Raw genomic sequence first — 21,482 nt, forward strand, 5'->3', positions numbered from 1 at the left:
TTTCTGGGAAAAGTGGAGCATTTTGAAGCAAACAAGGCCTTGAATCCATGTCAAATAAAAGTAAAGAGAAAAAGAACGGTTGCAAAAATATTTATTCACAGCTCAAACTGCTCAGTACATGATTATGCAACTGTGGCACCTGCAACAACACCACAGCAACAGTAGGTCCACGTATAAACTTCTGAGTGGAATTATTTCTTCATCAGCAACGCAGGTCAAGATGCTAATGTTGTACGTGGACAACTATCGATTGTGCAGGCCAAGATGTCCCTGTAATCCCGGGATATCGTGAAGGAGTCGTAAACTTTGCCGTCTCTGCTTTTCTTGTATTCGAACAAAAGATTAGAATGGTCAAAAGCTGTAAGTTTTACAAATCCATAATCATAATCTTTAAAGAAACTCCATGTTGTATTGATGGCTGTAAATTCTGCAAGGCTAGCTCCTCCTCCTCCTGCTACCACATGTATTGTTCCATTTAAGGTGCCCTTGTAGTGATGTCTCTCTTCATTGGTGCAAATATTCTGTAGAAGTAAACAAGAAAACAAAATTAAGAGTCAAGAGCTTGAGTGTAAACTGTAAATATGGGTTGCAGGTTCAGTGTAAACTTTACAGTAACCAATGTATAATACATGCATAAAGTTGAAAATGTGCTAGAAGCAGATATCAGTAACAAAAAAGTTAAATTCATTTGGTTCTCTTTCATTGAACACGCAGGTCAATGAATCATTCTGTTCTAGGCAAGCAGTTTCCAAATCTAAGGCCCCTAAGAAAAGAAGGAAAAATTACTTGATAAAACTATAAATGCTTCGCATGAGTTACAAGCTACTGTTATTTGATTAGTCTGGCACTCAGGAATTGATCAATGGCATGGTATGGTAACCAAAGAAGGTGTATTATACATGGGAAATAACTTCATATAATAAGAGAAAAATAGTGATGAAATTGAACAATTCTAGGTCAGTAAATTCTAGATAAAATGACAGAAGAAGCCAGATTGATAATTCTTGTACATGAGGTGCCTGTGAAACCTGTACAGTAGAAATGGATTGCTTTTAAGTTTTTATCAAGTTTTAGACTAGTGTAAAATAGAGACAAGTGAGGTAAGCTTCATCACTGCTGTAAGTTGTGTGTATACCTGGTAAATGGGACATGTTCTCTCATAATTATGCACATGACCATATATGGCTATATCAACCTTGTATTTCTGCCAAAGTTTTTGAAGACTCTCCCTTCCCATTGGTTCCTCAAATGATCCTTCTTCAGCATACCAGGTAGCAGAAGAATAGCCCAGCACCCGATGAGCAAGGAAAATCAGCCACGGCTGCTTTTGTCTATCCACAGAAGCAAGGCAATGCTCAATGAACTTGTATTGCTCTGTTCCCTCCCTCCAATCATGCTCCGTGTCGGCTATGCAGAATCGGAACATCCCATAATCAGTGGAGTACCTGATGAAAGAGAATTATGATATTCATTTTCAGTTCCCCACTATGTATACAAACAAGAACCAGGAAGAAAATGCATGTCAAGATGCTCTCTGGCTTAGCACTATATATATCCAGATCAATTGTTTTCCAGTTGTAGGTGAAACAAGAATATCTGGAGTATCCAAAGAAATCAGGAGAATGAATTTCACAGAGAAGGAACTATATTTTTACATTTGCATTGCAATTCAATTATAGGTTCAATGGCAATAGTAGCTTCCATAATTGGTAATATTGGGAATATCATGAATTAATTAATTCAAAGCAAAAAGAACAGAGTTTATAAATAGTTACAGTGGTTATTTGAAATTACAGAATGCTACGGAAAAAAAAAAAAAGGGTACAAGGCAGAGGTTTGAACAAAATAATTATATCAGCATTCAAAGTTATAAACGAAAACTATCATGCTGCAGTAGTAGCTAAATACAACCAAGAGGCTCTCAACAAACTTCCATACCAGAATTTAGCCCTGTTTTCAGCAGGGACGTAGAACATAGTCTCAGCCAGTACACCACATTCGCCTCCAGAATCCAAGTTCCCATAGAAGGATCCTGTTCCTGGCCAGTCACGTTCATGGTTACCACTGAAAGGACATTGCACCACTTGCTATATAAGATGAATTACATGACAGATCCATGCTCAAATAAACAGCAGTAGTAAATTATGACAAACCTTGCTATCATGTAAGGAACAGTTGATGCAATTGGCTCAACCTGTGCAGTAAACTGGTCCCACTGTGAAATGTATCCATTTGCATAACATATATCTCCAATGTGGAAGACTATATCAATATTTTTCAAGTCTTGAATAAGTTGCTTGGTAGTGTTAAGGGAGCCATGCTGGAAGTTGTTATATTCATTGGAACCATCAGCTTCATCCTGGAAATTAAAATGTGTTTAAGAAGTGCATGGATGCTTATGAATAGCTTCACAATCCAAACAATGAAAAGAAAACTGAACTTTCAGAAGTGTACAGACATTGACATAGAACAGAAAGGCTTTGAAGAAAGACCCTGAAATTTATATTCACTTCAAATTTGATAATGATTATTTTCTTTATAAATAAAAAACATGCAGCTAGAATCATGAGATTAAACTCAACTCAACTAAGCCTTTATCTCAAAAATTTGGGATCGGCTATATGAGCTAGAATCATGAGATTAAAAAAATAAAATTTTGAGAAATGAAAAACTCAAGCAAGTATAATTAAATCCATTCATACATATCACCAGATAGCCAATGCATCAATGCATTCAACTTTAACAGGAGTGGTATGCATATGCTATTTAAATTTAAGATAAGGACATCTGACAATGTCATGATTTTATATTTGACACACACATGATCCTTCCAAGACAGTTCAAACCTTTCCCATGTCACCAAAAATGACTACACGCTGCAGAGAACTTTGGCCAGGATATGGAGATGCTCTAAACTGGTATTCTTGACTCCAAATATATGTACCATTGAACAATTTATGTCCAAGCTTGTATATGTACCTGCATAATTAGTAACATCAAGTTACATGTAAAAATAAATAAAATGGTCGACAATGAATCTCTAATATGGTGCTAATCTCATATAACAGTCCAAGTTATCTATTGAACAAGATATTCCAAAGTGCAAACAACTTTCACAGGAGAACCACCTTTTAAGCAAGAAGTTCACGGATGCCAGGCTGCAAAGATAGTTATAAGCTGCAAGAAGTTCACATTCTCAGTAGATTAAAATCAACTCAACTTCGTTTCTCTACAGCTCCCTTCCTACCCATTATGTCTAACAATGTAGCTTCTGATAATCCTAATACTTTGTTCGCAGCTTCAGTTGAGCATGGAGGGTAAAGTTCAGAGACCCTTGATCCAAGAACCCTGACACATTCAGTTATGAGTCTTTCCCTGTGTGTCTTCCCCACATGGTCTTTTTCTACCCAAAATGAGATTAATTCCACATGTTATTGTACCAATACCCCTTGTGTGCAAGAATCATGCATTGTATGAATCATCAAAATCCTAACCTCATAATTATATCCCACTTGACACCAACTCGTTTTACTAAAAGAGCCACACAAAACTTTTTGAACCACTCTACCATGAGAAGGAAAAATAAGACATCAATGCCTTAGCCCCTCTCCTAGCCACTAACTACTGGCTCTAATACCACCCTGCTGTGCATGGGAGAGTAATTTTTAAGGGACCAGCAGTCTTTCAGTTTATGCAGGTGATGCTTTATAATTGAGATGGCAGAAGCATCAATGCATTTAACAAATGGATTGAGAGAAATAGTTATACAGAACATCATTTGCTATCATATCACCAATAGAATTTTGTTGGTCTGTTGTCCCATCCTAGCCTAGTGATTCATTTGCAAAGCAATTTCTTCACAAGCTATAAACTGACAATATAAAATCTCTATAAATGAACAATTAGAAATACATGAGTTTTCATATTTTCGTTGGATGAAGAAAAACATTAACAAATTGCAGAATATTAGAGAAAGTGAAGAATTTTGGGGCCTATGTGAAGGGTTAGGCGTGGTACAAAATGTGTGGAGTTTGCTGCTGTTGTGTTAAAGAAAGCATAAGAAAGTAATGTGAGGTCTTATTGTTGAACTTCATAATTATCACTATTACCTAATGGAGATCATATTTCATTAGATGTCACTTGCTATTTGCTATAAATTTTCTGGCTATTGCACCCTTGTTTTTTACTAAGGTTGTGTTTGGATAAGTGGATTTGGATTTCAAATATTGGATTTGAAATTTAGAATTTAAAATTCATAAATTTTAAAATCTTTTGTTTGGCAAATAAAAAAAATTTCAAATCTTGAATTTGGAATTTATTTTTTGGATGGTTTATTAATCATGTATTTGAATTTATAATATATTTTATATAATTACTAAAATTTAAAGACAATTATATAAATATATATAACTTAACATGAAATTTTAATTAATTAAAACTACATAAAAAATTTTCTTTTTTATATTATGAAGCCATAGCATGATTTAGGCATTCTAAATAATAATAATAATAATAATAATAATAATAATAATAATAATAATTCAATTGTCATTTCACTTGCTGGGTGGAGATGTAAAATGAAGGGAAAAGTATGTCGTAATGATTAAAAAAATTGAAAAAAATTAATCTTTATCAAATGCACATGGTAAAGGTGACAAATGGACATTTGTGGACACTCAGTTGACTTCACAATAGGCGCAAAAATTTTGTCTTTTCACCTTCAGTTAGGAGTGAGCATTTGGTTCAAACCGAACTAAACCGAACCGAATTGAATTAAATTATAAAAATCGAATTACATATTTTAAAAATCGAACCAAACCGAAATAGATGAAAAATAGAATCGAACTGAACCACTCTATTTCGGTTCGATTTGGTTCAAACCGATCGGTTTTAATTTTTTATTATTTTTTAATTTAGACTTGATTTTTAAGTTATTTGGTCTAATTTTAACTTTAGTTTGAACTTAATAAACATTAATCAATGAAATTAAACAATTTATATATATATAACTAAATATAATTCATAAATTCCCCATAAAAATAAATCAATTCAAAAATCGATTCGGTTCGATTTGGTTCGATTTGAATATATAAAATTACTATTCGGTTCGGTTTAGTTTAACCGATTTTTCTCTTCAAAACCGAACCGAACCAAAATAACTAAAATTTTTATAATATAAAATCGAACCGAATGGATTAAATTTTAAAACCGAACCAATTGAACCAAATTAACTCGGTTCGGTTCGGTTCGGTTTTTCGGTTTAAACCGAAATCTGCTCACCCCTGCCTTCAATTGCTGGACAGATTGAAATTTGAGATTTAAAATAACAAGGGTAAAGTTGTTATATTAAATCTTCAGTTTTTATACCTCCAAATTTATTTGGGATTTGGTGCAAATCCAAATCTATTTTTTTTTTAAGGCTTCCAAACAGAGAAAGTGGCCCAAATCCAAATCCATATGACCAAATCCATCAATCCAAACATAGCATGATAAAATTTAAAGATTGATCATAGGCTAAAGCAAGGGGTAACATACACAACGTTTGGCCATAACTCCTTCAAAAAGCTAGTGTGTATAAATCCAGGATCACGCCACCCCACTGTCCTTGCTGGTGCACCTATATGCATATACATTTGATAAGATGAATCAACTGCCAATTGAGAAAAGAAAAAGAAAACTTATGGGGGATGCTAATCATATGGAAAATTAAATTAAAACAAACATAGAGAACCAAATTATTTGTAGAAAAAGTATAATTACAAGTTAATCAATAAATTATAACTACTATTCTAGCCCAATTCAATCTAATGAATTTAAGTCTATTAAGTTTTCTTCCTATTTTTCTTGTTTGTTCTTTTGATGACAAAAGATCACAATAAGCTTTCAAGGTTAAAAAACCTTTAGCCAATTCCTAACAGACCATGTAATAATTAATCAAAGGTAAAACAATCACCCACCACACATGCTGTTACGGCTAAATGTCAGTGTTCCAGCTGGGGAACGTACACGATCACCACCTTCTAGACCCCATTCAACAAAAGGTTGTGCTTCACTGATCCCATATCCACTCGTCCACGTTATTGTCATCTGAGTATGAAGTTTGGAACCATATTATCTCCTTGAGAAATTTGTTAGCTCCAATTTAAAATGATAAGTCAAAAACTCAGTAAAACATGTCTGTTCACTTGTGGAAAACTATGGTAGTCTTACAGAAAATTTTCTAAGAGAAACTGGAAAATAGAGTTTCATGTTCACATACGTTAGTTTTTCAAAATTTAACTAAGATTTGGAAAACAATTTTAAGTTGTTTTCATTATTTCCTTTATAATAAAAGTTCTGTTTTCCAACTATTTTCTAAATAGAAAACAAAGACCTTTCTATAACCGAAATTATGCTATAACTTTTCTAAAACTAAATTTGAGTAATTATTTAGAAAAATATCTACTTACAATAATAAAAAATTAATTATATTATTATAAAAAAAATGAATAACACATATTAAAAAAATTTTAAAACAAAATAAGTTTCTAAATATATTTTATTATTTTTTTTAATTATGAAAGATATGAATAATTTTTTAATTAAAAAATTGTTTTCTATTATTGAAATGTGAATGTTTTTCCATGTTTTTCTTTATTTTCCATAAAAAATGAAAACTAATGGAAAATGAAAAATAGAGACCTGTTTTGCAAAAGTAAACAGTCCCTAAACAGTTCTTGATTTTAAAGACTAGACAAAAACAAATAATTCATCAATAGAAGGTGCACATTAATATAAAAAATGATTAAAATATTGCTGTTTTAAATATTTATTTGTGCAGCAAATAAACCCCCATATTCTTTTGGTGTATTACGCAGAAACTTGAAGACAATAACAAAGAAGAAATTGCACTTACTTCATTCCATGCCTTTCCTTGCGCCAAGCGTGGGTAAACCGGTGCCTTTGGATTTGCAAAAGCAACTGAATTTGACACTGCCACCAGCTTTGGCTATACACAAGAAGAAATAAATTGATCAAATAGTATCACAGTAACCAAGGATAGAAAGAAGAAATAACCATGCTTCTCAAATAGAAGATTCTTCATCTAAATGTGAAATAAAATAGCAGCTGAATGTGCATGTATTTAACAGAAATATTATCCATCTAAAATGGCAGGCATCCCTATGGCTCATTCCCATATCTTTTAAAAAAAATAAGGAAATGTCTAAAGACAGAACCGCACATACAATAGTGAGGAACCAGAATGCCACTAAGCTCTCTCTTACTCTCTCACATGTACACATGCGGGCATACAGACACTCAGAGGGATTCAACAAAAAAAAAAAAAAAATTCTGTGCATCCTACATCATTCAGGTTCATATGCATGCACTAGCACACTAGAGTGATATTAAAAGGGCATTACGAAAACTAGAGAATGGAATTGTTCTACATTGAGCTAAATGGTATTACATTTTTAGCATAGCCAACATCCAGCAGTTAGATTATACCTTGTTCAGTTCGTTTTATATGATTTTATAAACATTTTCTGCATATGAAAGTTTGGATTTACAGGCATTAATTTTTTTTATTGAAAAGGAAAACATGCATGGTGGACAATAAGAAAGTTCAACAAATAAATCCTTGGTTCTCTGCTATTAGTTAGCAGTTATCACCTACAAATGTAAAGCATAGAACTAAGAAAGTCATGAGCATACATTTGCTAAACCTCCAGAAAATAAAGCAAAAGCGAAATCTGATCTCTGATTAATTAACTGAAGCCTCAACAACCCTTTTCCTGTAACTTTGTAGCCCGGGCTACTGTAGTTTGCATATTGGTACTGCAAGAGTAGTAAAATTTATTTGCAACTTCCTCTCTGCTTCAAGGAAAGATATAAGGAACAAAAAAAAACAAAAAAAGTTATGGCAAAGCAGTACAGATGAACCTTGATAGGTGCAGTACATAAAAGTGGAGGAAAAACTCTGGAGCTTGAGCTTTCTGGGTTGCAAGTGTAAGCACTGAAAATTGAGAAAAATAATACTTCTAAATAGATCGATCAAAAAAAATTCCAAAACATAAAATATCAATCATAAAATGCCAATTGTTGGCCATAGCCAAATTGAAGAAGATGATTTTACAATGCAAAGGATTCTACATACCTGAAATTTGCAGGGGAAAACACTCCAATCCAATCAGCATTAGATGCATTTGAAGACGCATACTCCACTGTCACCCACTCTGAGTTTTGGCCCTAATATGTAGAGGAAGTTATTTAAATCACAGATTAACCAATTCTTTAAATGCCATCAGGTGCTAGTAATTGCTTTATTCCATTCAAAATTAAATGGTTATGAAATTCATATTTCAGTCTTCCAAAGCTGCAAAACTAATAACCCACTTTGCAATCAAACTAAGCTTCCCCTTTACACCGTGGGAACTGACCGATGAAAATGAGAAACAAAGAAATGATGCGCAAGAAGCTCACCTTCAGTCCAAGAATTGTAGGAGAGGCTTTAACATAAGCATGATCACTAAGAGCAAAAGTCGTCTTATGAACAGAAATTCTTGAGAGAGGCTGAATTCCATGTGAACTTGCCTCTTGAAGAGTAGCAAGAACCACTGCAATTGCAGTGAAGATCAGTTCTAATCCCCTCATCCCACCCAACATCTGAAATTAATCAAAAAGAATTCAACCAATAAAAACCTTAGCCAACCAGGGTAGCTACTCACAGTTCCAAAAGAAATTCTATGCAATGTGAAAACATGACCAAAAGAATAACCAAACTGGATATCCCAAGTCGATAATAAACACAAAAATCAGCTCAAAACACAGATATCAATAAAGGTTCCACATACCCGTATCATCTAATACCACCATCCACAGTTCACATAGAAACAACCAGAAAACCAGTCAAGAAAATACAGCTAGAAAACACATTTGTCAACTGTTTAACAATTGCAGACCAGATAAAGACAGAAGTAAAAAGAAGAAACTAAAAGACAAGAAAGAATAGAAGCAAATCCAAGACTAACCATTAATTAATTGAATTGCCGATTAAACAAAAGAAATAAAAAGAAACAGCTAGTTGCAGTGGCTAAGATCATTTGCAGTGGCTAAGATCATTTGCAGTAGCAAGAAGAAGAAGGTGCATTAATGGCGTATTATAGGGAGGGAATGAGGCTGATGGCTATTTTAGTCAATAACATTAACTTCAGAATCTTCTTTCGGAGATGCCAACAGTTGTCCGATATTGGTGCGCAAGTCAACTGTTTAACGTCGTCGGAGAGTTTACAGGCGGGCACAAGCTACGAGGTGGCCTTCAGTAAACAATTTTTTTCCCTCTCTTGTTTTAGAAGGCAAGGAATGAAATATAAATTATTTATAAGATAACTTTTTTTATTTTTTTTAATTAGTTATATTTAGGAAAATGAATCGAATATTGGAAAATAATATTATTTGGTTTAATTTTATATATAAAAAAGCATACTCTTATTATTTATTCAAAATAGGTTTTTTTAGAATTTTTTTTTTTCAAAATAATAATCTTATTATTAAAGATAGCTATTTTATTCTCTGTGAATGAAATGAAGAAGTTTTTCTTTTTTTGGAATAAAGCAGAATTTTATTGAATAAAAAATAATTTTAATCTCAATTTGTAAAATTAATTTTTAAAAATTATTATGTCTAATTAATTTCTCTTTGGTCACCCATCAAAGTCTCATTGGTTCAACTGATCAAATATAATTATAATCTTAATTTTTTACAGTGAAAAATTAAAAGAAGAACCAATATAAAAGATATAAATAAAAGATATAAAACAATAAACATTTCCAGTTGTGGACCCAGGAAAGAGTAAAGGAAAGAAACAAACTCCAATGGGACATTGGCCTGGTGCTAACTCTCCATGCCTTGCATTGATAATTCTTAGGGAAGTTTGAGGTTTGAACTTTCAACCATCAAGGTGATGGATTAAAATTCTCACTTTGGCTGTTATGCTGGCTCTATATTTTGAGCTTCAATGATCAAATGTGTTAAATCCTGGAGATTTCCATCTTTAAGAAACCCACCCTTTTAAATAATTCACAGTAAGTTTCCTCACCGAAATTTAAATCCCCCCATCTTCTTCTCTCAAGCTACATCGAACAGTTGCTGAAACGGATTCCAAACTCCCAGAATGTACGTAACCAATAATCAAATTACTACAAAAACAGCCTTTATTGAGAAACCAGCCCCATCTATTAAACCGTTTATCTCTCTGCAATTCCTTTCAGTGCATACGAGCAAGCAACTTCAGTCATCAAGCAAGAATGTCTGAACGCTTGATTTGTTACTACTAGTGGCATGATAATAAAGCTTGCTGGAATAGCTCAGTTGGTTAGAGCGTGTGGCTGTTAACCACAAGGTCGGAGGTTCAAGCCCTCCTTCTAGCGTGCATCTAGTTCTTTTTTTTTTTTTCATCAAGTATTTCAGTCCACATTCTTCTTGTTGGCAAATTGATGCTTAATGAGATTCCTATATTTTTTTTTCTTTGGGATAAATAACAATTTAAGTTGTTTGGAAGTCCAAAAATGATGTATAGTTCCAAAAATTGAGTTTTCAATATACTGTATGCATTTTGTGCCCCAGCTTTAAACATGTTGAAGCTGCAGCTCCGATGTTGAGCTGCATATTTTACAAATCATTTTTATGTTCTGTTTCTTTTCTTAGTTAAGGGAAAAAGAATACGGATTCAAGGATAGTTGCAGCAACTGCTGTTGCTGGATATGTTGCTAAAGCTAATTACTTGAGGAATTCTACATCATGAATAACAGAAAGCTCCTTGAAAACATGTTCTTGTGAGGTTCACAGCCACTCCCATTCCCGGAACATACTGCAGCGAATTCGCAGACCGAACTTGCCTTATGCAGACTTGCCTTCCTTAAAGAAACAGAAACAAATTTTCTTAACAGTGATTATGCAAGAGCTGCAAGTAGAAGTGTTACTGATGGTGGTGAAGTTTAGTGCAGTAACAGAATTATGGGAATAATAAAACGAGCTACTTCTTCACTTATCTAATGAATCATAACCTGAATTTCTAATACAAGAAGTGGGTTATTTTCAAAGAGTACCAACAGATACGCAGCTAAAGGTAAGGTCTAATGGGTATATCCTGAAACCACTTAATTTTTAGTGTTGTCTCACTGCTGAATTTTGCAGGGAACCAAGCAAATCAGAAGAGTATGTTTATACTTCACTTCCATTACCAGAAAGATGCATGGAGAAGCCATTGAGAGGGAGCCAGGATATTGAGAAAGAGATGGAGTTAGACACAGAAACTGAACAATTGAACCAAGAAAATCAAAGCAATATATTGGAAAGGATCAGGCTAGATTGAGCAGGCCAAATAGGAATCCATCTAGTGGACTATTTCATTTACAAGGTTGTTTTCTTTTGCCACACATTCTGATGAACTTGTTTTTCAGTATGCTTAGCTAATTTCTTTTGTTTCAAGGACTTCTGTTTAAATACTTGAAATCATGCAAGAATTTCTTCTGTTAGTTAACATTTGTCCATAAATAATTTGAGGACTTGAAAATTAATCATGCCTATAGTTTTGCATCTCAAGTTCCAAGGCAGAGTATAAGATAGTTTGTCTTGCTTCAAAGTAAATCTCTTTACTTCTAAATAATTTGCTTATTTTTGCTTTATTTCAGGGTCTTCCAATGATGGTATGCTTCGCTTCTTCCTGAGTATAACAATTAGCGTGATGTCAAACATCGCTGATAATAGAAGTTCAGTGCTTAAATGAACTGCTGAGGCAGACTGAGAACTTGGTTCACGAATTTCAAGAGGAACTCGAAATGAAAGATCAGCTAAACTTGGAAAGTACACCTACTGCATCTTCCATAAAACAGGAATCAAAAAATCTACAAAATTTGACAGCAAAGAGCTAGGCAATGAGAGCGCAAAGAGCTCTGATGCAATAAGTATAATTGACGCAAAGCTTGAAGCTGAACTAGAGAGGTTGGAACTAAACATGAAAGAAGCTAGCTTGGTGAGGATTTATGAATTCTTTCAGATAACTTACTAGATCTGATGGCACACTGCAACCGAGTTTAAAAGAAGCTCTGATCATAAGACGTATTTTATCTGTCCAAGACAATAATGACATTAACTAGATTGATGTGTTCTTATTATTGCTCACAACAGGATTCTAACTTTGAAGATTTTGGTGTAGAAAAGGTCAATGATCAACCTTACTATTCATCTGAATCAGACCACGATTCAAATGGAGCCTCTCTACTCACACTCAAACAGGAACCTGTGCTGTTTCACCTCGGCAGCAGAGCTTGCGACTTCACAAGGTAATTAAATCAAGGCTCAAAGCACGCATTGTAGAACTAGAGGCAGCAGTTGAAAGTACCCAGAAGAGGCTGCATGCCATTGCCTTGAAATCCAATAGCCTGATCCCTCAAAGGGACTTGTATAGGAAAGAGAAATCTCCATCTACAGAAGTTTGCATGAATTTCACAGATCAAGGTAATGACATGGATGAAGCTTCATACAGTATAGCGAAGTTTATGGGGAAAGTACTAAGAGTGTGGAAATGGGGAGAGTACTAAGAGCGTGGAAACAGATGAACAAACTACTCCACTAGACATTGAACATGACATTCATAAATGAGAAACAAATGCATTCTATGGAAAAGCAGACAATTAAGTGGGAAGAGTCAGTTCAAGAATCTTTATTCTTTTTCAAGAATTTGATGCCTTAGAAGATCAGGGCTTGGAAAGAACAAGTTAAATATAAACGCTACACAGCACATCTTTTTTTATAGCAGGCCATACAAATAATGGAAGTTCCTACTTCTCATGCCTTCCACAATTACAATAATGCTTTCCATCATTATGGCATTGATAGTCCCAACTATGATCATCATCATCTTCTAAAGCCGCAACTAAAATTAGCAGCAGATATTACATGCAATTTCTCATCGCTGACAGAAGTTTCAGGCAAGCTCTGTTGACTTGTTTAAATGGTTATTTTTTATTGTTTCTGCCCATCAAGCATACATTTCTCAACTCTAGGCATCACCAACTTTTACTTCAATACAATCACCACAGAAGAATGAAGGATCAAACATAATACCAACAAATACATCTAAATGGGAGAGAAAAAGGGAAATTATCATGCTCAATCCAACAAATGGGATAGAAAAAGGGAAATTATTAATATCATCAACAATAGCTGCCAATGAGGCCTTGCTTTTAATGGTAAAAGACTCAAAATTGAAGCCCTGCATCAAGTTCTACCATTGTTTGATTTACAATGTCTATCATGTACTCTATCTTCAAAGGAAAAAATTGTAATTAAAAAAAGGAAAAAGCCAACAATGGCCAAGAAGCTGGGTGATCTCCCAAAAACATCAACTCAAACACAATTAACAATTTCTCTTCTTTTCCCTATTTCGACATCACCATAAAATATCAACCAATCCAATAATATGGACAGCTTACTGAATTTAGTCTAAGCTACTAATCTCTCACTTGGTCCTTCTTCCAAGTTTCCCTCTCTAGCCATCTCTCCGGACAACCTTTGCAGAAAATTGCCTAGCAGCCTCTGATCAAGAACCATATTTGATACCTGCAAAAAGGAAGATACCAGGTTAATTTAAGATATAGCATTGATAAATATTTCTATTAAATTTTGAGAGAAACAGATCAAAACCTTGTCCCCAAAGAAAATTTTTGTATTATCAGCTATAGCTTCAATAAATTGCAGTTCAAGAAATTCAGGAGTAAGCTTTAACTTGTTTGCTTCAGCTTCTTTCATCAAACTGAAAATAGAGAGCAAGCAGCACACTAGTACCTTCATAATATCATTTTAAAATGCTTAAAAAAAATAAAAAGAAAGAAAGAAAGAAAAATCAGGCAAACAGGACTCACCGGTAAAAGGCAGCGTCTGCCTGGCTCTTTTCATGAGCCATATAGATTTGATTCTCAATTTCTTGCTGCCTCCTCACACTGTCCTTCTCCATCAATTTCTGTTCCATTAGGATCTTGCTCACATTGGAATTTTTCTCAGCTTCACTGATAGCCATCTTCTTCTTTGTCTCTGCCTCTTTCTCAACTACTTTCTGCTTCTCAATAGCAATCAAGACCTGTACAATAAAACACAAGAAAAAGTGTAAAAGACTGCTCATATATTTACTTGTGGACTGTACGTGTGCCATGCAAAATCAATCTTTCAGAATAGACAAACTTGGGATTTGGGAATGTAAAATTGAATGCCCCCCCAGCATCCAAGTTTCCCATTTGGACAGGGTTTTGCAATAATCAAATACAGGCAAACTCTACTAAAACCACTATACATCACTAGAAAACCTTCCAACATAGAATACATAAACAAAATCTGAGAGAAAGAGAATGTCAACCTTCATATTAAATGCAACCTTAGATCACATTTTAACATGTCCTGATGACCAAATTGATAATCTTTCCTTTCTCAAACTAAATTCCATGGAGAGAATGAAAATGGAACTTGTTCGATCAGACTTTAAAAACAGCATAAGTATACCTTTGTGCGCTCTTCTTCCATCTGTTCGAAATTCCTTCTTATGCTTTCTGGAATGGTAGGCTTTGTGACACGCACACTTATAATTTCAATTCCAGGAGCATAACGCGTGCAATCACCCTGAAGAGCATCTTTCATCTTTTCATCAATCTGAAAAGGTTAAAATTGATGATTTTATCAATATAAATAAAACAAGGTTAAGAGTGGAAAGGAAAAAAGAGAGAATAAGCTTCAAACAATTTTGAATGTGATACAGTTCATTGAACCATGATAGGTTGCAGCTACATGCATATATGATTTCTATCTCTAGCAAAGCACAAGCAATACAGATGACACTAGTGGAGTAACAAGATGGTAAGTTGCACCTCATCTATTGCTTTTTCACGACACAGACAATACCAAAAGCTATATGTGGATTATCTAAATATAAAAAAAGAACAAAACATAAATTTAACCACCAAGCCAGCATGATTCCTTCCATATCCCAAGTTACACCACAAAAATAGAAGTGAAGAGTATGCAATGCATAATTGCATGCTAATCAACACCATAAATTAATCTTAGGTCTGACAGTTATGCTTCAATTAGCAATCTTTCACACCTGGTCAAACACATCAATGTAGACTTGTTGGAGACTATGAGAGCTGCAGAACTGATTGATTTCATGATGAATCTTGTCATATATCCACGTTTTGTCATAGTGCACGCCATAGTTGAGCAGTGTCTCATATACATATTCCTTACGAAGCCGGTTAACAACCTGAATTATGAATTCAATCAGTGATGTAAGGTTAAAATGTCAAGCCTTAAGCTCCTTATGCCACTAAATAAGAGTGATATCATTTCTTCTTACCTCTATCTTCTCAAAGTTAATCATGACACCCCCTTTGGTACCACATGGAATATCCGTCACCTGCATATTCAGACACAAGAAGGATTCAATTATCATTGTGACAATACAGAGTCCTTGACCTTCGTAGAGTCAATCAAAGTTTACTTGATCTGTCTGAAGCGTCAACTGAACAGGCTCATACTGAGTTATCAGAGGCATTTTTAGATGAAAACCTGAAAACTAAATTATGAGTCCATGATCATAATGTTATCAACCACAGAATGCAAATCCAAAATAAAGAATGTACCACATTCACACCTGGATCAGTAATTATTTCTAGAAGGGCACCTCCTCTCCAGTACACCCCAACATGACCTTCTGGGACTTGGTGCAAGATGGATATGCTATCTTGAATACTTGGGGATGATGGAATTATTATCTGTAAATGCTATCTAGAATTAAATTACCATCCTTTCGTAAACCAGAAAGAAAGCCAGCAAATTAAGAAAGAAAAAAAAAGGTGCCATTTTTGTGATCTCTCAAGCACTAACACAAAAGGCAACCCATATGAAAGTGCAAATTTTCTATTTTTCTTAGATCCAAGCTCATGTTCAATGACAAATTTCCAAAATATTCTAAGTCCAACAGTATAATTAGCCTCATGATGCTCAGGTTTCTTTGCAACATATGAAATAAATAAAATAAAATAAATCAGTGAACAATAAAAGTCAGAAATGATAGATATTTTTGTTCCAAGAGCTAACAGGAATACAGCATCCATGGTCAAAGCCAATGCACCTTACTGCTGCAATGAGATTATCATTCTATACAATGTTGATGCATATCGACTATCCTCGGCATCAATAAATTGGTGATTTAAGTCAATACATTTTTTTTTTCGCGAATTGGTCATTTAAATTCCAAAAGCTTCATTCTAGGCTCTAGAAAGTATTCCTCGGTAGAAATGCAAGGAAATGACCAAACCGGACTAAGAGCCAGCATATCTGAAGTAGTCTCTTTTCAGAAAACATATAATTCTAAGAATGACCTTTGGCCACAATGCATCCATAAAAAGCATGGAAACAAAAACAGCTTACAAATAAATAACATCAATTAATTAAAGAAAAAAAAATCATAAAATTAGCTGTCCAAATACTGAGACTGGATTTAATTGAGGTAATGTCCAAGTGATAAATCACACATCAAACTGCATAAAGTAAAAGTACATCAACTCGTGAAAGATGAAATAATCAACACAATATCCAGTCCTAGGAATACAAGCCCCAGAATGCAAAGAGCTAAGGAAGAAGAGTTTAACTACAACTCGACTATACAAAAAAATGGGATTAATGATTTGACAAATTATCAACAAATTGATTCTTTAAGACAGAAGTTCAAAACGGAATGATCAAATCCAAAAAGCCAACAAAACTCCACACATATGATTTACAGGAAGAAATCCAATCAAAATAACAACAATAAATCCATAAAACAACCAACAGACTGCACAGCATGCACTTAATAAGTATAATATTAGAGCACGCACAAAGAGCATGGAAATGAAGGAAAAGATTACCACGGAGAGTACGGCGAGGAAGAGAAGGAAAACGATGAGAATGGGAGAAAACTCGCAGTTGGGAGGCGGAGGACGAGCCTGTGCAACTGCTGCTCTGTGGTGTCGTGGCTGCGGATCCATTTGATAACTGTTTTTCCGTTTCGTAAGCTTGCAAAAAGGGAAATGGAGTATTTATCGAAGAATCGGATATATTAATATACCCTATTAACGAATATTGACCGTTGGATGGAGCGTCGTATAGACTTGGAAGCACCCTAGTCGTCAACGAGGATTCTTCTTGTTTGTACCATTAATATTCCATGCTTTAACGAAGAAAAAAATTCAGAAAATGATGTACTAACAGAAAAATATTTCGGTATCGATAAATTAATATTAATTAATTGTTTTTAATTTAATCAAAATAATTAATTATATATAATCCAACTCCGACCCTTTCGTCGCGGCCCAAGAAGTTATTATTTCGGGCCATAGGCCCAAACTGTAAAGACGAGTGACGGGACGAACTAAGCGCAAAACGCAGTCCACTGGTGGAGACCAAACGGCTCAGTTCCACGCTGCTTCACTAGATCACATTCACAGTCAAAGTTGAAAAATTATTAGTGCATCCGTTACACATGTATCATCTCTCATAATTATGTGAAACTCATTCTCTATATTATAAAAAAGGCCTAATTTTTTTACAGAGCCTGTTTCTACGCTGGCGGGATGGAGAAGCCGGGGGAAGAATACGAAATGTGCCTGCAATGAAGGAAGTTTTTCACCCTTACAGCCGCCCCTTCATTGTTATTGCCCAGAAAATGCAGAGCCCGAAGCCTTTTTGCATTTTCCGCGCAAAATTCTCCTTAGTTTCTCTCCAGTTATGTTGAGAATATCAAAGACCCTTTTGCAAGAAATCTGTCTTCAAGAATTGAAAGACTAACTGTACAATCATTCTTCTGAATTTTTCATTATTTAGTCTTTTCTTTGATGATTAGTTTTCCTCATAGCTTCTCGGTTTATTTGTTGTTTGGATGCATTTTATTTTGTTGTTTTGAGAATTGACTCTCTGAGATTTCTTCTCTTTTTGTGTTTTCCTGAGTGCTACTTGTTGATTTCTACAGGTGCAGAAGAGGACATTTACAATTTGGGGTGAGGATGACCAGATTATTGGCAACAAGACAAAATGTAAATGCTGAATATCTTATCATGTGCCATATTTAGCAACCAAAAATAACGAACTTTTGTGGCTGTTCAAAATTCAAATCCTATTCCCCAGATACCAGAGTGCAGCCATATTCCTCATGTGGAAAAGCCTGATTCCAGCTAGAGACTTGATGAAACAGTTGGGACATGGAATCCTATAGGACTGAAATTATCCTTTTGTGTATAGCACTCTAAGCCTGCATTTTGGCCTTCATAATCAATCATTGTTTGTAATAATTACATTCACAACAGATTACATTGGTTAGAAAATTCCCTCAGATGATCATGATAAGCAATGGGATGGAAATGCTGAGTTTTGAATCAACAGACCGGATGGAAATACATGGGATCCGATAGGACTGAAATTATCCATTTATAATATTGCACATAAAAGCCTGCAGTTTATCCTTTACAATGTTATAGCCCATATGAGAATTTTCATTGGGTAATCTATTGTTTCTTGCAAGAGATGCATCATTTCCATGAAAGACTCATCAAATCATAGTAAATATCATTTCCATGAAATTTATCCACAAATCATTATCAAGAGACGTATAACACTGCCAATTTGCTTTCTAGGTCACGGTGGTGAGTGGTTTATCGCCTGAGCTAAAATGTTGAATCGAAAATGTTTTCAGAAAATAATTAATAACTATTGATTGAAATCTTAACAGCAATGCACGTCAAGCCAAAGGAATCCATACATCTGGCACTGTAGCCAATTTCTCTAATCAATTAGAACATTTTTTTTTAGAATAAATTCACATAATAAACGAGTAAAATAAAACTAACTAGGGTAGCAGATAGGCACCAAATTTTCATTAAGATTAAAAAAAAATTTACTACTACCTCTCTCTTTCTCTAGATATACAAAGGAAAGGAGGAGAAAAAATAGAAAGAGAGAGATCAGGTTCTAGCCCAACAGAAGTCATACCACCCACTCAAATAGGGAATCCAATTCCCAGCTTTTTTTATCATTAGAAGAAAGAAACCAAAAAAGCCCTAGTGGGGTTTGCCTCTAGATGATCACCTCCTAATGTACCAGTGTAAAGTTGCATGTCCACCACCACTGCCATGGCAAAATCTCATCCACACATCAAACCCCACTTGCTATCTTTTCACCTTTCAACCCCAAAAGAACAAATATAGACCTGAAAACCAGATGCTCAGAGAAGCCAAGAACATGTTAGTGGCTTCAATGGGAGCCACACCACTATTGTCAATGCTACCACTTCCTGTTGGTCCCAAACCAGTAAACGGAGTTGGAGTCACTCCTGTTGTGGGTGTAGTTATGCCTGTGCCGGTACCAGTGCTCGTTCCCGTTCCCACGCCTGTGCCTACGCCAGTCCCAGTACCAGTCCCAGTGCCTGTGCCTGTGCCTGTGCCTGTGGTAGGGGTAGTAGTGCCTGTCCCAGTATTGCTGTAAATAAAAGAGAACCACAGCTATTAATCATACAAGAAAATTATCCTCCACCGTATGATCAAAATACTTTTGTCAGGATTCAGGACATGTGTAGATTAACTTTCTGAATATATAAGATATGGAATAAAAAATGAGACATTGTGGAAAACAGATGTCGTCAAGTTGAGATCAGGAATCCAAAAAAAAAAAAAGATAAGCAAGATGACAAACAACTTATGATATATCAGCTTATCAAAAGAATAAAAAAACTTCTGAAATATCAACTTCATGCCAGCTCACAGCCGCAACGAAAGATGCAAGTTTAGTATTTAAGATGTTAGATCTAATCTTTCTTTAATGATTTAGACACAAGGGCAAGCAATTTGGAAGTTCTTCCATCCAAGACTAACCTAAGCAAAACCAAAACAAATCAATGGAGTTAATGGTAAGAAAGTAACAGAATATATAGAGGGAATGTATATTATCAGTTTGTGGATTCCCCATCACGAGAAAAATTGAACTTTGTAGACAGATTACAAAGTTTCTTCCAAGAGAATCTAAGCTTTAATGGTGAGAAATTTCTCATCAGATAAGGAAAAAAGGGAAAAGAAAAAGGGTACCTTGCAGATGCAGGATAAACGCACCCAGAAGCTACACCTGCAAATTACAAGAAGGTAGAAGAAGGGTAAATTAATTAGTACCTCATATGTGGATGATTAATGGGTGGTAAGTAAGAGGGGACAAGGCTTACTTGAAGGTGGATTAGCACTAACTGTAGCAGTTCCTGAAAAATCACAGCTCCCAGCAGTTTGACCCTTCTTCTGGTAATAACTGTTAACAGCATAGCTGCAGTGATCTTTTACAGTGTTGGGTTGGTAACAAGCACCATTTTGAAGGATTTGAGTACAGTCAGCTCCAGCTCCACAAGCATAATCCAGGGATTTTTGCAGTGCTGCATCACTTAATCCATCCTTGCATAAGCAGTAAGATGCAGCATCTACAAGCACAGATCAACAAAAAAAAAACCGTCACACAAAATCAAATGTTAATTCTTCTGATTTTTCTTTTTTTTTATTTTTCCTAAATGGAGCAAAGAAACACACTTTATGAGAAATTTTCTTCAAATGAAGGAAAATAAAAAATAAAAAACTCACTTTCTTTCAGCCAAATCTTACTAGAAAATAAGAACCCAAGTTCGAAACAGCAAGAGATCAAGAACCAATCTCAAGAAAACATAAGGATATATAGTTACAGAAAAAAGAAGAAAAAAAGGAAGAACAATAATAACCCAAAAGCTTACTTGAATGGCCAGTAAGTGCAAATAAAAGCACCAAATACACTAAGCCAGCCATGATTATGCAAAGATTATGGCCAAAAAGACGGTAAATGAACAGTACTCAAGAGGGTAGAGCTTGAGATCAAGAAAGGAGGCAGAGAGAGAGAGAGAGAGAGAGAGAGAGAGAACTGAAATGGGCAGAACGGAGATTTCTAGACAATAATATGAAAGAGTGGCGGTGGGTGTAGTGGAGGCTGTCTGTGTCTGTATGTGATGATATGAGTTAGCTTTTTGTGTATTTTACACCAATGTATACGTATTTTATAACAGTGAGAAAATTGGGGAGTGCGTTTATAGGGAAGTGAGAAGGAGCTTTTCTAATTTTATTTATATTGTAATTTGATTTGATTCACAACGGCCATAAACTCAAGTGCACGATCAAAACTTAACCAACCTGGTTAAGGTTGTGTACGATGGACCCTACAACCAAAGGTTCTTTGGTTCAATTCTTTCCTCTTTGTATGTGCTGTCGCCACGAGCCTCTATTGTAGTTTGATGGCTTCCCATTCTTTAGTTAGTTTTTTTTAGTAGATAGACACATGTATAACTCAGTGTTTTGAGATTTTACGTTAGTCATGAATAATGTAAATATATATTACATATAAAAATAAAAATTTTATTA

The 21,482-nt window shown here is 34.8% G+C and overlaps 3 protein-coding genes and 1 non-coding gene across 6 annotated transcripts; 1 reads left to right on the plus strand and 3 right to left on the minus strand.

Moving 5' to 3' along the window:
* On the minus strand, positions 1-9,334 carry LOC110633749 (probable inactive purple acid phosphatase 1). Of its 2 annotated transcripts, XM_021782480.2 has the most exons (13): positions 9,012-9,334; positions 8,464-8,646; positions 8,138-8,229; positions 7,924-7,996; positions 7,696-7,818; positions 6,896-6,988; positions 5,958-6,087; positions 5,536-5,617; positions 2,847-2,979; positions 2,154-2,359; positions 1,939-2,064; positions 1,136-1,445; positions 1-521 (listed from the first exon to the last, which is right to left on the minus strand). In XM_021782480.2, the coding sequence occupies exons 1-13, from the start codon at positions 9,012-9,014 to the stop codon at positions 216-218; spliced, it is 1,860 nt and encodes a 619-aa protein (XP_021638172.2). In that variant the 5' UTR covers positions 9,015-9,334; the 3' UTR covers positions 1-215. The 2 variants fall into 2 exon arrangements, with proteins under 2 accessions (XP_021638172.2, XP_057993120.1); XM_058137137.1 differs by lacking the exon at positions 9,012-9,334 and having other exon boundaries at positions 8,464-8,808.
* Positions 9,335-10,335: 1,001 nt separating this feature from the next.
* On the plus strand, positions 10,336-10,409 carry TRNAN-GUU (transfer RNA asparagine (anticodon GUU)). Its single transcript has one exon. It is a non-coding gene; the product is annotated as a tRNA-Asn (tRNA).
* Positions 10,410-13,167: 2,758 nt separating this feature from the next.
* Positions 13,168-17,275, minus strand: LOC110633748 (uncharacterized). 2 transcript variants are annotated; one of them, XM_058137142.1, is made up of 9 exons: positions 16,941-17,275; positions 15,683-15,803; positions 15,530-15,597; positions 15,386-15,445; positions 15,134-15,292; positions 14,536-14,682; positions 13,905-14,119; positions 13,687-13,795; positions 13,168-13,602 (listed from the first exon to the last, which is right to left on the minus strand). In XM_058137142.1, the coding sequence occupies exons 1-9, from the start codon at positions 17,058-17,060 to the stop codon at positions 13,486-13,488; spliced, it is 1,116 nt and encodes a 371-aa protein (XP_057993125.1). In that variant the 5' UTR covers positions 17,061-17,275; the 3' UTR covers positions 13,168-13,485. The 2 variants fall into 2 exon arrangements, 1 of the variants encoding a protein (XP_057993125.1); XR_009144368.1 differs by having other exon boundaries at positions 13,456-13,602; positions 13,687-13,820.
* A 1,644-nt stretch (positions 17,276-18,919) lies between these two features.
* Positions 18,920-21,107, minus strand: LOC110633754 (PLASMODESMATA CALLOSE-BINDING PROTEIN 3). The gene is made up of 4 exons (XM_021782489.2): positions 20,825-21,107; positions 20,276-20,521; positions 20,145-20,181; positions 18,920-19,542 (listed from the first exon to the last, which is right to left on the minus strand). Exons 1-4 carry the CDS (start codon positions 20,874-20,876, stop codon positions 19,248-19,250), a joined length of 630 nt encoding a protein of 209 aa, XP_021638181.2. The 5' UTR covers positions 20,877-21,107; the 3' UTR covers positions 18,920-19,247.
* Between the last annotated feature and the right edge of the window lie 375 nt (positions 21,108-21,482).

This window comes from Hevea brasiliensis, chromosome 2 (assembly GCF_030052815.1).
Source record: "Hevea brasiliensis isolate MT/VB/25A 57/8 chromosome 2, ASM3005281v1, whole genome shotgun sequence".
NCBI classification, from domain to species: Eukaryota; Viridiplantae; Streptophyta; class Magnoliopsida; order Malpighiales; family Euphorbiaceae; genus Hevea; species Hevea brasiliensis.

Excerpts from the sequence above, each read along its gene's own strand:
- LOC110633749 (XM_021782480.2), bottom strand. Across the intron at positions 8,230-8,463 it reads CTACAATTCTTGGACTGAAG|GGCCAAAACTCAGAGTGGGT; the intron begins GTGAGCTTCTTG and ends TCTACATATTAG. Across the intron at positions 522-1,135 it reads GAACATGTCCCATTTACCAG|AATATTTGCACCAATGAAGA; the intron begins GTATACACACAA and ends TTACTTCTACAG.
- LOC110633754 (XM_021782489.2), bottom strand. The coding sequence starts at position 20,876 with ATGGCTGGCTTAGTGTATTTGGTGCTTTTATTTGCACTTACTGGCCAT. Across the intron at positions 20,522-20,824 it reads TGCACTTACTGGCCATTCAA|ATGCTGCATCTTACTGCTTA; the intron begins GTAAGCTTTTGG and ends CTGTGCTTGTAG. Across the intron at positions 19,543-20,144 it reads GTTTATCCTGCATCTGCAAG|CAATACTGGGACAGGCACTA; the intron begins GTACCCTTTTTC and ends TTTTATTTACAG.
- LOC110633748 (XM_058137142.1), bottom strand. The coding sequence starts at position 17,060 with ATGGATCCGCAGCCACGACACCACAGAGCAGCAGTTGCACAGGCTCGT. Across the intron at positions 15,598-15,682 it reads AGAAATAATTACTGATCCAG|GTTTTCATCTAAAAATGCCT; the intron begins GTGTGAATGTGG and ends TTTAGTTTTCAG. Across the intron at positions 15,293-15,385 it reads TTAACTTTGAGAAGATAGAG|GTTGTTAACCGGCTTCGTAA; the intron begins GTAAGAAGAAAT and ends TTCATAATTCAG.